At 41.3% G+C, this 14,781-nt stretch overlaps 2 protein-coding genes across 5 annotated transcripts in view; one reads left to right on the forward strand and one right to left on the reverse strand.

The window, feature by feature from the left end:
• Positions 1–14,248, reverse strand: part of LOC125236287 (oocyte zinc finger protein XlCOF6-like) — a 41,476-nt gene extending 27,228 nt beyond the window's left edge. For all 4 annotated transcript variants that reach the window (XM_048143020.1, XM_048143017.1, XM_048143019.1 and 1 more), the window contains exons 1-10: positions 14,187–14,248; positions 13,897–14,071; positions 12,261–12,413; positions 10,784–10,909; positions 10,021–10,263; positions 9,485–9,651; positions 7,324–7,432; positions 3,934–4,123; positions 2,995–3,172; positions 2,447–2,640 (exon numbers count right to left, since the gene is read on the reverse strand). In XM_048143020.1, the coding sequence (XP_047998977.1) occupies positions 2,447–2,640; positions 2,995–3,172; positions 3,934–4,123; positions 7,324–7,432; positions 9,485–9,651; positions 10,021–10,263; positions 10,784–10,909; positions 12,261–12,413; positions 13,897–14,025 (1,489 nt within the window). In that variant the 5' untranslated portion in view covers positions 14,026–14,071; positions 14,187–14,248. The remainder of the gene's footprint in view (positions 1–2,446; positions 2,641–2,994; positions 3,173–3,933; positions 4,124–7,323; positions 7,433–9,484; positions 9,652–10,020; positions 10,264–10,783; positions 10,910–12,260; positions 12,414–13,896; positions 14,072–14,186) is intronic.
• Positions 5,303–6,742, forward strand: LOC125236290 (dnaJ homolog subfamily B member 13-like). The gene is made up of 2 exons (XM_048143023.1): positions 5,303–5,556; positions 5,913–6,742. Exons 1-2 carry the CDS (start codon positions 5,313–5,315, stop codon positions 6,683–6,685), a joined length of 1,017 nt encoding a protein of 338 aa, XP_047998980.1. The 5' UTR covers positions 5,303–5,312; the 3' UTR covers positions 6,686–6,742.
• Positions 14,249–14,781: the final 533 nt, after the last annotated feature.

A 14,781-nucleotide genomic window follows, 5' to 3' on the forward strand; every position in this document is an offset into this window, starting at 1 on the left:
TGTCTCACAATCGACTCCATTCGCAACACTACACGACTTGGAGTGTGCCTCTTGAAGTACAAAACCGAATTTCAAAAAGTCCAAATGTGCATTGTTACCTAAAACCGACAATGCTGAGCCGCTATCGGCTAAACCGTAAACCTCAAAATTATTTACACCTATTTTTAAATATGGCCTGATATCATTTTTATTTGGTGTAAACAGAATCGTAGCAATCGAACTTAAATTATTATTTTGTGTAATCGATTCTAAATTTAATCGATTCACTTGGCCATTTAACTTGCTGCGATTCTGCCTTAGGCGTTTTTTGATTGTTGTGGTATCGGTTTCTGAACGTTACCCTTTTGACAACAAATGTCACACTTTGACCGCACAGTGTCAGGCTTGCCACAACCGTAACATTTAAAAGAACCATTTTTAGGCCTTTGTTTACAAAGCCTGAAATTGTGATTAGTTTTGTTGCATTTGTAACACACCGGCCGCTGTGGCTTTGAAATATTAAAGTCATTAGTTTTAAAATGTTGCTTTCTCTGTTGCAAAGTGTTACACTGTGGCACCGAACCGTCAGACTTTCTCGCGAAGTTTGAGCTTTGTTTTTCAGCAATAGCATTAACTTGTTGATGTTTGGAACTGGAGGCCTTATATACATGATCGCGGCAAAGTGTATGTTCACTAACCTTCGGCGGTTCTACAAATAACTTCGCCCTTTGCTGTGAAAACTCAACCTTTCGACAATAAGTCTTCAGTTCGGCGACAGAATGGATGTCTACCAATGCTAACTGCTGTGTAAAATGTGGTCGAATGTTGTGCAACAAGATGTCAAGCTTCGCTTCCTCCGGTAAGTCTGACTTTAATCTAGCAAACATTCCTGACATTACTGCAAAATACAAATGAATGGGCTCGTTCTCGCCCTGTGTCCTAGCCTGAATTTCCTGTTTCAACCTAAAATCATAATCACCAGGGACAAACTCATCTAACAAGAGTGACTTTAACTCTTGCCAGCTTGAAACCGAACTCTTAATACCACGGAACCATAATAAAGCACCATCAATAAACAAGTGAGGCGCGGCCTTAAATAATTTGGAATCTGACACACCATTTGCCTCCTTTAATTCTTCCACACGCTCCAAAAATGAGCGCGGGTCTGTCAATCCGTTAAACTTGACTTGCCATTTAGAAATGTTCAAGTCACTCGAGCATTGTACACGCATTTCTCTAAAACTATCCATTGGCATTTCAGAACTACCGGCCGAAGCTGAAGCACTTGGGTTTGAACCCTCAGCGGCACAAACTGGTGCTGTAGTTCCCGCAAGTGGACCTTCAACCTCCGCCAGCAGACTCTCCAACCTGGACTGCAAACTGCACTTCGTAACCAACAATGCCTGGTCATCCTCTTCGGGCTGGATCCTAGCAAGACGATGATAAATATGGTACCCTAATGCCTTCGCTCGGCTCAAGGCATACCTCTCCTTGGACTCACTATACTTCGCGACAAGGGACGACAAATCATCAATCTTCCTAGCCACAATATCTAATTCCGTGTCTGCCGCTAGCGAAGTTTCTAAAATGTCTTCGCTTGGAGCCTCGACAACAAGAACCCGAAGCTGTTTCCTCAGAGCATCTACTGTACTGGCGGGAGTCTCTGAACGAATTTTTACCTCATAAGTGAGCTCGTCTTTAATATGACCAAATAGCAACATTTGTTGCAAAAATTTTGTCAGGTACTACCATACCGGACAAACACAGAAATAGTACGTTTTTTTTTTTTGTATTTTGTTAGCGTATCCTTTAGGTAACGCGTCGTTAGGCTAAATACCTAACGTTTTAGTTTAGGTACTATTTCGCATGTTGCCACGCCTTGTTTTTGTTTACGGTATACCATGTTTTGTGGGTGTTGTGCAACATGATTTTGGATGTTTCGTTTCCTCCGACAAGTTAGTCGGGGACACGCTTTTGGAATATTTAGGAGTTTTAACTAAGAGGGACTAAAACTTAGATTTTGACGATTTTGTTTTGTTTTTGAACTTCAGGTTCTTTGGATTTCGGAGTCGGCCCATAGTTTATGGACTAGACATTTTCATTTTGCCCGGACAAGCAGAGTATATTTTAAGGAATGCTGATCAGCGGTCCTGGCGTTGGATATTGGCTTTCTTAGCACAAGGTGCTTTACATCGCGTTGTGCTGAGAACGCCAACGGTTCGTTCACTGGTTGTTAGGTATTACGGAGGTTTTTTTCTATGTGTTGCGCGGTTGGCCTCATAGTTTTTTTTACCTGCCGTTATTGGTTACGTGGGTTCGAGATTTTTTTAGTTTTGAGTTTTGTGGATATGGCCTTTCAGGCAAGTTGATGAAAATGGTAGAATTGTTTAAAAGTTAGGAAGCTTTGATGGTTTTGTGTAGACATTTTTTTTTTTAAATAAAATCTCGAAGCCTCTACAGTACTAACCTCTTCCACACACGTTACAGTTATATTTTGTTTCTCCTGTGTGATGCCGCCTGTGAACCGCGAGGTACGAGGCTGAACTAAAGCGCGCCGAGCAGAGGTTGCAGCCGAAGAGTTTCTCTCCTGTGTGCTTGCTGGAGTGCACGCGAAGCTCCGCGCGAGATGTGCAGCCCTTGAAGCATACTGGACAAACAAACCTGGAAATAAAGAAATAAATGATTAGGTATGTATAGAGAAACATGTGTTCATAAAATTAGATCTCACTTGAAAATTCAATTAAAAATTGATGGTATTGATTTCAATAAACTTTAAAAATCGACAATAAAATAGACAGACACAGACTGTTTAAAAAATAGACTGGTCAAATATGTTCGAACTTTGAAAAGTGCAAAATAAACACAAGTGCAGTGATATATACGCATCAGCTCTAAGAGCTGCTAGTGTATCAAATAAATAAATAATAATAATAATAAAACAACTTCTATCATTGCCGTCAGATTTTCTAATATACTAAGAATTTGTCTACTGACTGACTGAGTGTGAGTACTGACCTCTTGTTGCCCGTGTGCGTCACCATGTGATTGTTCCTGGCCGACGAGGTGGTGAAGCGAGCGGTGCACATTTTGCAGTTGTATGGCTTTTCGCCGGTGTGCGTGCGCCGGTGGTAGATCAGCGCTGATTGCTGGGCGAAGCGGCGCTCGCAGTATTGACATTCGAAGGGGCGTTCACCTGGCGAGATATAAAATGTATTAGAGTTGACGATAAATAGTAATTCTGAACTGAATAATGACAAGGATATGACAACTATTTATTATAAAGCCTGACCAGGCAGGCAAGTATGGTCGCGTGATAAACGATATAACGTCAGGCCGTCCTTTTCGCACTATTCGTAAGTGCGATGGGGACGCACCGATGCGATAAAGTTTATCCAACTAGTGCGCTACGCCCGGAGAAATATATGACTATTGTAGCTGTCTGCGTTATTCTGATGTATGCGGTGATATTTAAAAAAAACACAACGTATCGTACGTGATGTCGTGACGTAAATTATGCGGTGATAGTTCAGTATATACTTTGTCAAACAAGTCTGTCAGTAAATAAGAACAAAGAAAACTATATGCATCCTTTTCTTTAGGGTGCTATAGAAAAGGATACCTATAGTTTTCTTTGTTCTTATTTACTGACAGACTTGTTTGACAGAGTATAGTTACAGTATGAAGAAAATAGTTTTATTCCGCAACATTGTCGTTTCGTGGGGCTTCCATTTAATTAAGATAAAGTTGAAACTCAACAAATTATTGCGTTCTTTTGACGATTTATAGATTCTCCTTCCGGAAATAATGATGTATCTTTTCTAAAAACAGCATCTGTTGCTTACCACGTAAGTAAGCAACCACTACCTTGGACACTTCGTTGCGGATGCCGCGGTGTTTCCCCATGTGTTAGCTCAGCATGTATACCTACACTACAGGACACTATAGATGTCTCACCAGTGTGTACTCTCATGTGCGCGTTCAGCTTGGAGACTTCATAGAAGGCCTTGTTGCACACATTGCAGATGTGGTTGCGGATCCCGCGGTGCTTCTTCATGTGCTGGCAGAGCGTGGAGTGGCGGCGGAAGGTCTTGTTGCATTCGGTGCACTTCAGGGGCTTCTCGCCGGTGTGGAGGCGGAAATGTACCTGGGAAAAATGGTTTTGTTAAAAAACTACACATGTTTTTGCCGTCGGCTGTACTTTTAAACTGTTACACATATTATAGTATTTTATGCAACAGGCGTTTAAAGGAGGTCAAAAAAGACGAGTGGCGTGGGTAACTCGATTTATTAAGACTCAACCCGCTAGCGGGGAATCCGCGAACTCAAGCTTTTATCTTCTGCAGAGCTGCGGGCTTTGACATATTTTGGGGTATTTTGACTTCACAGGGCGCCTATGTTCCCGACTCTTAGGCCTTATATTTCGCCATCACTATTATTTTTATAATACTATGAGATAATGAAGAGATTAACTGCGGACTCGATTGTCACCGTCGGGATGCCCATTTCGGTATTTTGCCATTGCCACTAAGTGATGCTTTGAAGTTCGCTCACCATCTGCTGTAACTCACGAAATTGCGCCTCCCTGAGACGTTTTGCGCCTTTGGCTTTATGAGGAACTCCGCTTTGGACTATCGGGTAGACTCATATTTTTGCATTTGGATAGCGACGTAACTTTGTCGTTCGCCGCACAACAATGTGGTTCGTCAAGGGCTAGAATCCTCCTTTTATGGCGCCCTAGCAACAGCGCCCTTATGAATCTTGGTATATGTTGGCAATGTGGTGCAACTTTCCACGTAATCTGAATTATAAATCTAGATTTTCAATAGCTGGATTCATTCCCGACTCCTCTCGCCATTTTAAGATTTGCGCCCACGCAACGTATAATTTTTTTGTATGGATTTTTCCACATTCTCGATTTTGGCGCCCACTTACCGTGTGGCGCCTAGAGCGGCCGCTCCACTTGCTCTACCCTTAATCCGGCCCTGCATAGTGCACAAGCATATTCTTTAAAAACTTTAATAGACTAAATAATTGTTAACATTAATTCAGTATTTTAGTAATAAACAAAATGTATTATTTCATATAAATAGGTAAAACCACGTGAAACTCTTTATCAGTTATGGAATAGTTGGAATTCATGCGACGTGACAAAATTAAATACAAAATGTTTTACGTGACAATCCTATTTAAAACTAAAAACCTCCTTTATAATAACATTGTAAATAACAGGCCATCAATACAATTTGCTTGACATTTGACATTTTCCCGTCACTCAAATTCACATCACAACACGATTGACATAGCCTAACAATTTTATATTACGTAATTTTACCATGGGTTTCGATTACTACGGTATTCTAGGTGTAAAACGATCATGTACTCAATATGAGATAAAGAAGGCGTACCGACGCTTAGCGCTAAAGTATAACCCCGAGAGGCATGACGGAGACGAAGGGATGAAGAGAATCTTCGCGCTTATTGGAGAGGCGTATGAGGTGCTGGTCGATCATAAGCATAGGGCGGTCTTTGATCAGTATGGGGAGGAGGGCCTTAAACGAGGAGTGCCGGGGCCTACAGGTATTTGGCTACTGTATTTTATAATAGATAGTACATATTACAACTTTTTATTGCTTGTCAATTTTGTTACAAGTTCTTTTTCGGTAAAATATCGTAAGGAAACAAAATTTGAAGTGGACGGTTTGATGGTGATTGCTTTCATAAATACTAGTGCCTGTGCCCAACTATGCTTAGACTCTTAATATAAATCTTAGCTTAGGGAGAGTTGCGTCAGAAAGACAAGAAAACGCTACAAATATAATGGAGCGATGACCGTAAGCTGAAATGTTTCAAAAGATTATTCTTGCTACAAGTCTAGCCTGTGTTAAAAGTGTTAAAACGTGGTTTCGTTTCTGATTATTTAATTTTATTTACAGAATACATCCAACCATACGCATATCACGGGGATCCACTCAAAACGTTCCACGATTTCTTCGGAACTTCTAACCCATACGCCAACTTATTGGACTACTACGAAAACCCGCCTGCGATGTTCGAGTCCCCCCTAGGCAGAGGTTACAAGGAAAAAGACGTCACTATCTTCAGACCTCTGGCTTTGACTTTAGAAGAGGTTTACAAAGGAGGGTTGAAAAAAATGAAAATCCAGCGCTTAGTGTTCACGGATGAGACGTGCTCAGAGCTGAAACTGCGAGAGAAAGTTCTGTCTATCCCTTTCTCGCCTGGAATTTATCCTAACACAGAGATTCTTTTTAAAGCTGAAGGGGATCAAGGTCCGACGCGCATTCCAGCAGACGTAATATTTGTAACAGAAGATCGTCCGCATGATACGTACACACGATGCGGTTTGAGCGACTTGCTTATAGTCAAACAAGTGAGTTTAGAAGAAGCGCTATGCGGTCTTGACATAACTTTAAAAACTTTAGACAATCGAGTGATCAGAACTAAAATCTCTGACGTCATCACACCGACATACGAGAAAGTTATAGACGATGAAGGCCTCCCCATACCGGCGTGTCCTAAGAAAGCTAAAGGTAACTTGGTGATACGGTTTAAGATAGATTTCCCGGTGTATTTGGCGCCGAAAGCGAAGAAGAAGTTCGCAGAAGCGTTCAGGGAGAATGAGGACGAAAATAAGAAGTTCGATGATATCCCGTGCGGCGCGTTGGCTTCTTCGGAGATTTCGATTTGAAATAAGTATCTATTTTTATTCATTGTAATATTAACTCTTTTAATAAAGAAGTATATTTCTAACTTTTAACTATCTCTGCATACTGTCATGTACTATCAGCTGCAAAAGTGCATGGCAAATTTATCAATGAATTCATTCATAATTTCTCCATTCACTTTTGCAGCTGATTGTACAGTCGCTGGTGTATACGTCGGTGTCTCTTCACAGTTTGGATTTCTGAAGCCCCATTTTTTCTATGTCACAACAGTGACAACGTATTCTGTTCATAGCTTTCATTGACGCCCACGGGCAACGAGTGAACTCGTTGGGAGGATTCCCGAAAGAAAAAGAAAGAAGAATATTTATGAATTTGGAATTCCATCAGCTATGACATAGAACATATGACACTATACAGGAAATCAATGAGGTACAGGAACTCGAGGGTATTAGTCTTGTTAACACTCATGGTTATTTATTTCTTTAATCTTTATTGCACAACAAAATTTACCTTACAAATGGCGGACTTAATACCTCAAGGCATTCTCTACCAGTCAACCAAGGGGCCAATGGGTTACCTTTAGATGATAGAATACAGCAGTGTAGTAATCACGGTGCGACTCTTGTCTCAGCCGTTGAGGGGTGGTGGCAGATAACCTTACCTTTAAGTCAGTCGGGTTGTAGAAGCTCTTTGAGCACATGGAGCAGACATATGGCCGCTCGCCTCGGTGCCGCGCCATGTGCGATCGTAGTGCGTACCCGCTGTAGAACCTGTAACAAACAGAAAAGGTATTTCAAACTATTTATACAAATATAAAATAAAAATAAATAAAATAAATCTGGGGGGACACCTTACACAGATCAACTTAGCCCCAAACTAAGCAAAGCTTGTACTATGGGTGCTAAGCGACGATATACATACTTAAATAGATAAATACATACTTATATACATAGGAAACATCCATGACTCAGGAACAAATATCTGTGCTCATCACACAAATAAATGCCCTTACCGGGATTCGAACCCGGGACCGCGGCTCAGCAGGCAGGGTCACTACCGACTGAGTCAGACCGGTCGTCAAACTCGTCGTGTGTGTGAATATATGTACGTTTTGAGTGGTGAGGTCGTGAACAACAAAGATATACATAACTTTGACTAAGAGTTTGGGCTATTGGTGTTCCTTAGTGCGTATTCACGCTATGTGATCCGATATCAGATGTAGGACCCTAAATCCTAAATATTAATGGCTCCATTATTAACATCCTTCCTACATAATTTGAAATAAATTGAAAACCGTCTCATTCTAGCACAATTCGAATTCAGGATTTATGTTTTTTTTTTGTTATTTAAGAGTTCCTAAAAAACTAAGTAGAGCTGTGCTGTAAGCTAGAGGTCTTAGGCAAACTATAAAAAACACAACTGGATGACCGGGAGAAGTGTCGTGCCTATGCTCAGCAGTGTGGGATAAAGGGCTGATATGATGATAAAAAACACTGTAGACTAGAATGACGTGTGCTTTTCTTACACCTACGGCGGACTTTGAAACGCCAAATGGCTTTCTGTCAATACGAAGAGTAAGTAACTAAACAAATAATTTTAATGAAATATCGTAATGTTTAATTCGATCATATACATTTACGCCAGGCACCGTACAGGCAGCTATTTAAGCCAGGCATCGATGCAAGTTGGTCTAAAAATGAATATGGAGAAAACGAAGTGGATGAGCACTGCTAAAAACGCAACCATAACATTAGAAGGCAAAACGATGGAGAGAGTAAGCGAGTACATATATTTGGGCCAAAAAATAACGCTTGAAGGTGACCCCCTGGATGCTGAAATTAGTAGGCGCATTCAATTGGGATGGGGCGCATTTGGCAAGCTGGGTGATGTTTTCAAGTCCAAAATTCCACAGTCACTGAAAACCAGAGTATACAACCAATGTGTCCTCCCAGTAATGACCTATGCGTGCGAGACATGGACGCTAACCGCTGGACGAATTCGCCAATTAAGAGTGGCCCAAAGAGCTATGGAGCGCGCGATGCTCGGGATTTCATTGCGAGACAGAATCCGAAATGAGGAGATTCGCCAACGCACGAAAGTTACCGACATCGCGAAGAGGATTGCGCAACTAAAGTGGGAATGGGCCGGTCATATTTGTCGAAGAGTTGACGACCGATGGGGCCGGATAGTATTGCTGTGGAGACCTAGACTGGGAAGCCGAGGTGAAGGGAAACCACGAGCCAGATGGTCGGACGACATCAGAAAGACGGCAGGGCCGACCTGGCACAGAACCGCCGCTTATAGAACAGAATGGAAATCCATGAAAGAGGCATATGTTCAGCAGTGGACGCAAATATGCTGAGAAGAAGAAGAAGAAGATATACATTTACAGTGTCGATAATAACATTCACCTTTTTAAACTAAGTTTAATGTGACACAATCAATAAATTTCAGGTAAGTGCACACGGAGTTTCTCACGGTTTAGTTCGCGAAATGTAAATGAAGAAGTAAACCGATTTTAGGTAATAACGCATTTCATATATATTGGAGACGATTATGTATGGCTGTAGTGTCTTTAATAATTTAAGAGTATGTTAGTTTACTTACTTTTTCCTCTTACAGGGATTATCTATTTCATTTGTTAATCTAGTTTTCAATTTTCTTGTGCATATTTATGAAATTTGTGATCATTTTCTCTCTAAAAAGTGACAGTTGGTCGCTTTCCGTTCCTTTTTTGGCCACGGTGCGCGCTGCGATCGATTCGTGGTTCTCCCACCACCTGCTTCGCACCCAGCCAATTAAAATAAGGTTTTGATACCAACCTTTTCTCGCAGACCGAACACTGGTGTGTCTTCTGTTCAAAGTGTGTTTGCCTGTGCCGGTAAAGAAGTGTTTTGGTGGGGAAGTTCCGTTGGCAGACGGAACAGGTTGGCTGCTTAGGCGGCCGCGCCTCGTGTGTTCGCATGTGCATTTTCAGCATGCCTGGGCCCTGTGAACAAATTATTAGATATATTTTAAAATCTGTTTGTAGTGTTTCAAGTGCTGGTGGTGTTGTCTGTAGCTAAGCTATACTAGGTATATCATATCCAGTATGGGGCACATCGGCACATCTCGGTCACTGGCGATGAAATTATATGAAAGAGGCGCGTTCCTAGCACACATTCTAAGCTCGTGTAGGTGAATGCGTACCATGCTTGTGTGAGTGAGATATTACAGGTCGACTGTTCACGTTTTTGACAGGCGGTAACTGTGAGGTAACCGAGAGAGGGTGGGCGGCACTTTCAGCGGGGAGCGGGAGTGGCCATACTGTACGATAGTACTCTTTATTATACTGTGACATGACTCTCCTTCTACTAACCTTGAAGGTCCTCTCACATATGGGGCACATCGGAGGCTTCTTGCAATTAGCTTTGATCCAGTTGCTATGCGACCTCATATGCAGCTTTAGCCAGCGGGCATGCTTGAACTCCTTCTGGCAGAGGTTGCAGACATGTCTTCCCGGGGCGACGGAGGAAGTGGCTTGGAATACGACCAGTTGGAGGTAGTTTTCTTCATCGGAGTTGAGACCGGAGTCTTCTTTGTTGGATTGTGACGGTTCAATCTGTAGAGAGAGATACTTCTTTAGTAAAACTCCAGTTAGGTAATGCTTTAAAACAATTATTTTAACTAGTGAGGTGATGAGACAATATTATAAGACGTAGTGTGGCTGTGGTTTGTATATTTCAGCACACTCGGTGCATGTTCCAACAACTGCCACTGTACAGTCAACCAACCAACAGTATCGAAATCAGATTGTAAGAAATCTCTTACTGCTTGTCATTTTGACATGGTTGTAGAGTGGCTCCAATTCTAGGGTTCCAATTGGTTGAGTGTACAGTTGAATCACATCAGTTTACATGTACACACTTACGAAGAACAGACTACTGAACATAATATCTTCCAACGCTGCCCACTCCACTCATACCCCGGGCCTGCTGAAGATCTGAACATCGTGACACCGGACCTGGTTGCCTGGCTTAGCAACCTCAAGGCTACACTCTGATTGCTTTTAGATATAATTTGCCATACGATTAAATAAATGTGGACCCGGCTAATCAATATAAAAAGAATGAGTTAAATACCTGTTTCTCGGCATTAACGAACTCCTGCTTCTCAGGTAGTGGCTCGAACAGCCCGTCGAGAAGCGGCGGCGTATTGTTCATCGGCAGCTCGATGTACTGGATGTAATGCCCGGCGTCCGGCACCAGCTGAAACAAACATGATATACAGGAGTGAGACAAGGATGGATATTGTCTCCCGGCACCAGCTGAAACAAACATATGATATACAGGAGTGAGACAAGGCTGGATATTGTCTCCCGGCACCAGCTGAAACAAACATGACATACCTACAGGAGTGAGACAAGGCTGGATATTGTCTCCCAACCTCTTTCATTTCTACGGGCTACGCAGGGTTCGAAAATATCCGATATCCATACTAATATTATGAATGGGAAAGTGTGTGTGTCTGTTTATTTATCCGTCTTTCACGGCAAAACGGAGCGACGAATTAACGTGATTTTTTAAGTTGAGACAGTTGAAGGTATGGAGAGTGAAATAGACTACTTTCTGTCTCTTTCTAACCCCCCACTTCCCTAAAATGGGGGGTGGAAGTTTGTATGGAGCATTCCGCAATTTTGGAATTTAACGCGAGCGTAGCCGCGGGCAAAAGCTAGTAAGATATACAGGAGTGAGACAAGGCTGTATATTGTCTCCCAAGCTCTTCAATATCTACTGAGGAATATATCTATACTAATATTATAAATGGGAAAGTGTGTGTGTGTCTGTTTGTTTGTCCGTCTTTCACTGCAAAACGGAGCGACGAATCTCTCGTGATTTTTAGGTGGAGATAGCTGAAGGGATGTAGAGTGACTAGGCTACGTTTTTGTCTCTTTCTAACGCGAGCGAAGCCGCGGGCAAAAGCTAGTTGTAAATAAATATTAAATAACACTAGTGTTGTACGTAAGTCCAGCGAGGGGCTATTTTGCCGAGCAAATTGTTTCGGGCGACGCAAACGTGCGCGCATGAGCACAGACGTTTTACGCGCCAGGCATTGCCTCGCGAGGCGTGCGGTCAATGTGGGCAAGGCTATTGCCTCGCGAGGCTACTCGGTCAGTGTGGGCCCGACTAATCACGCGATTTGTAGAGTCAAGAACTACTGCAACAGTGCACCTGCACATTGTAAGTTAACAGTAAATAAATTGTCCCGTGTGCTGGAATACAGGCAATAACAATAAGACATGCATTGACACACCTTTGGCGACCAGTCTGGCCTACTGCGTATGCGTAGCGTCGTTTCCTAAAATTCTGTAGTATCTGCAGAAGTCCATACAAAACAGGTCCCAAAAACCCCTCCGGCTTTACCAATGAAAATCTTCATGGCTCACCACTGATGCGTAGTGACAAATCCCGGTAAGGGCATTTATTAGTGTGATGAAACTGATGAACACAGATATTTGTTCTTGAGTCATGGATTATATGTATATTGTCGCCTAGCACCCATAGTACAAGTTTAGTTTGTGGCTAGGTTGATTTGAGTAAGGTGTCCCGCAATATTTACCTCATTATTCCTCGCCTCCTCCGCAGCATTCTTGGCATGCTCACGGAGTGTCACATCGTTCCGTTCCACCAGCTCCTTGAACGCATGGCAGCGGGAGATCTGGTGCACGCATTGCAGGCACAACTGGGAGGGCAGGCCATCGCCAACGGATACCTGAAAAATGAGTTCATTTTGTTTATTGAGGTTAGTTATTTCTAAAACAGTTTGGATTTTAAGCTAATAGTGCTTATAGTTAAGCTCAAGGCTCAAGAAAAAACAGCAGTTCCCACGATTAAAGGGGACCACTGGAAACAAGTTCTTAATAATGACCTATTGGATTTTTTACCATATTTTACAAGTGAAATAATAAATTAGGTAACTAGTGAGAATTACCAAACAATGAGATTCTCTAAAAAAGTTTGTTCACAAGGGTCTTGCTAGTTAAATGCCAGGATTTCTATAAAGCGCCTAATGAAATGAAATTAAATATTTATTTTCCAAGTAGGCATATTACAATGCGCATATGAACGTCAAATAAAGCTACGCCGCTCTAACCCTATGGGCCCATTTAGAGGGTACGAGAACTCGCATACGAGTTTTATTACATTGCGGTATTTTATGACAAAATTGTATGTACCCTCAACATCCCGCAATGTAACTAAAATCGCATACGAGTTCGCACGCCGTACGGCGGGCAAGTTCTTTTCAAAACATTATATCTTATAATTAACATGCATTAAAAAACTACTTTTTTTTTGCAATTATCTTGCCAAATTAATTATACACAAAATTCGTGATAATAATTTCATAATTTATCGAAGTACTTTTTATGGTATTAGACAGTTTTCTCATAAATGAAATACATTTGAACTGGTTTAGTGCAAATATATTTTAAAACGCGATGACTTTAACCTTTACTCTTTAATAATGTATATTTTCTCAAACATGCAATGAAATATTGTCTTTACGTTCCTTAAAATGGGCTGGGAAGTATCGCTTTTTGGGCGCAACAACTCGAGAGGACTGTAAAGGGATTTCATATTATTTTTTAGGCCTAGGCCTGCAAAGTAACTTTTTTTTTTTTAAATATTGTCCTTTAGAGCATTTTTTATTTATTTCATTGTATGTTTGAGAAAAGCACTATACATGCCTCGGCGTGAAAACGAATTCCCGGCCTCGTATCCCTATCCTATATATACCCACTTGGCCGGAAATCCTCATTTTCCCGGCCTCTGATGTAATGTACTATTACTTTACCAAAATGATTGTTGTTTCAAAGTTTCAAACAAATGCATTCCCGCCATCCTCGTTATCAACTTATCAGTCAGCTGTGATAAGGATGACAACACGAGATAAGTTATTCAATTAAATACCCGTCTCCGTCCCCCATCTACGAAAATACCAAGTTATCATACATCGACGGACACCATCTCACTCGCACCAATGACCACGCTCGCGCCAGACAGTGACAGAAAGATATTTCTCAATCGAATTTGGAGAATGAGCAATGCTGCCACAGTAGTACAAATTGGTTACTCAATTCTAAACAAAGATGACGCGATGCGTGGACTTCTGTCGGTCAACCAGCGTCATACACTTCCCTACGAGTGCGAAAGAGAGCAACGCATTCCCAAAATATCACAACTCGTTATCTCACCTGCACTTTAGAAATGCCCATCAGCATCGTTGCAGTAAGTTGCTCGAATAAAGGCCTCATATCTTTCTTGATTTGCAAGCACGCGCGACATATTTTATCAAATTGCAAAGGTTTGTTAGCAGCAGCCATTTTGGCTGACTATTGCGCTCGTTTCGTCCTTGTCGATAATATTGTACTGAAAAATTAACAAGACACTAAGTAACACAATAAACTCTTAATTTTATTTAAAAGTTATACACTACACAAAATAAAGTTTATCGTAATTATTTCACTATAAACTGAACACACACCTCACTATGTATCGCAGTACACTGCACTGCTTGCGAAACAGCGAAGGGGAAATCGACGTCGACGAATCGAAAACAAAGAAGAGACGGGTGGGTGGGGGAGGTGACGAGTGAAAGGGAAAACAACAATTTGGTAATATGTAATGAAACATCAAAAGTACTGTAACTTTATGAATTATTTCAACTCCCTCTTAATGAAATCGATTTTTTATAGAGTGTCTGTATATAAAGATATTCATTTATAGTAACAAAAACAAACAAAATCTGCTAAAAATTGAGCGAAGAAAAGAGATAGACAATGCCAACTGGAATCAGTTCAATACAAGATGGCAGGGGGTCAATGGTACATACATTTTTAACCTGGAAATTATTGCAGCAATCTGTTTTTAATAAATGTTTAGTCTAAAGTTGTGTGTATTATTTGTGATGAACAGAACAGTTTTTCGTCTCGTAGTGAAACGCAAGTTAGACGAGAATGTAAATTTCCTCAAGCATGTTTTATAGTAAAATGATGTTGTCTCTCTCGCCCTAGTATGATTGTCCCATTTAGTGCGAGAGAGACATCACTATGTATAAGATAAAAGAAATATACGTACAA

The sequence above is a fragment of the Leguminivora glycinivorella genome, chromosome 19 (assembly GCF_023078275.1).
Source record: "Leguminivora glycinivorella isolate SPB_JAAS2020 chromosome 19, LegGlyc_1.1, whole genome shotgun sequence".
Lineage (NCBI taxonomy): Eukaryota > Metazoa > Arthropoda > Insecta > Lepidoptera > Tortricidae > Leguminivora > Leguminivora glycinivorella.

Bases quoted from the DNA above. Each gene is read 5' to 3' on its own strand.
- LOC125236290 (XM_048143023.1), top strand. From the start codon at position 5,313: ATGGGTTTCGATTACTACGGTATTCTAGGTGTAAAACGATCATGTACT. The intron at 5,557-5,912 runs GTATTTGGCTAC...TTTTATTTACAG, and splicing joins AGGAGTGCCGGGGCCTACAG to AATACATCCAACCATACGCA.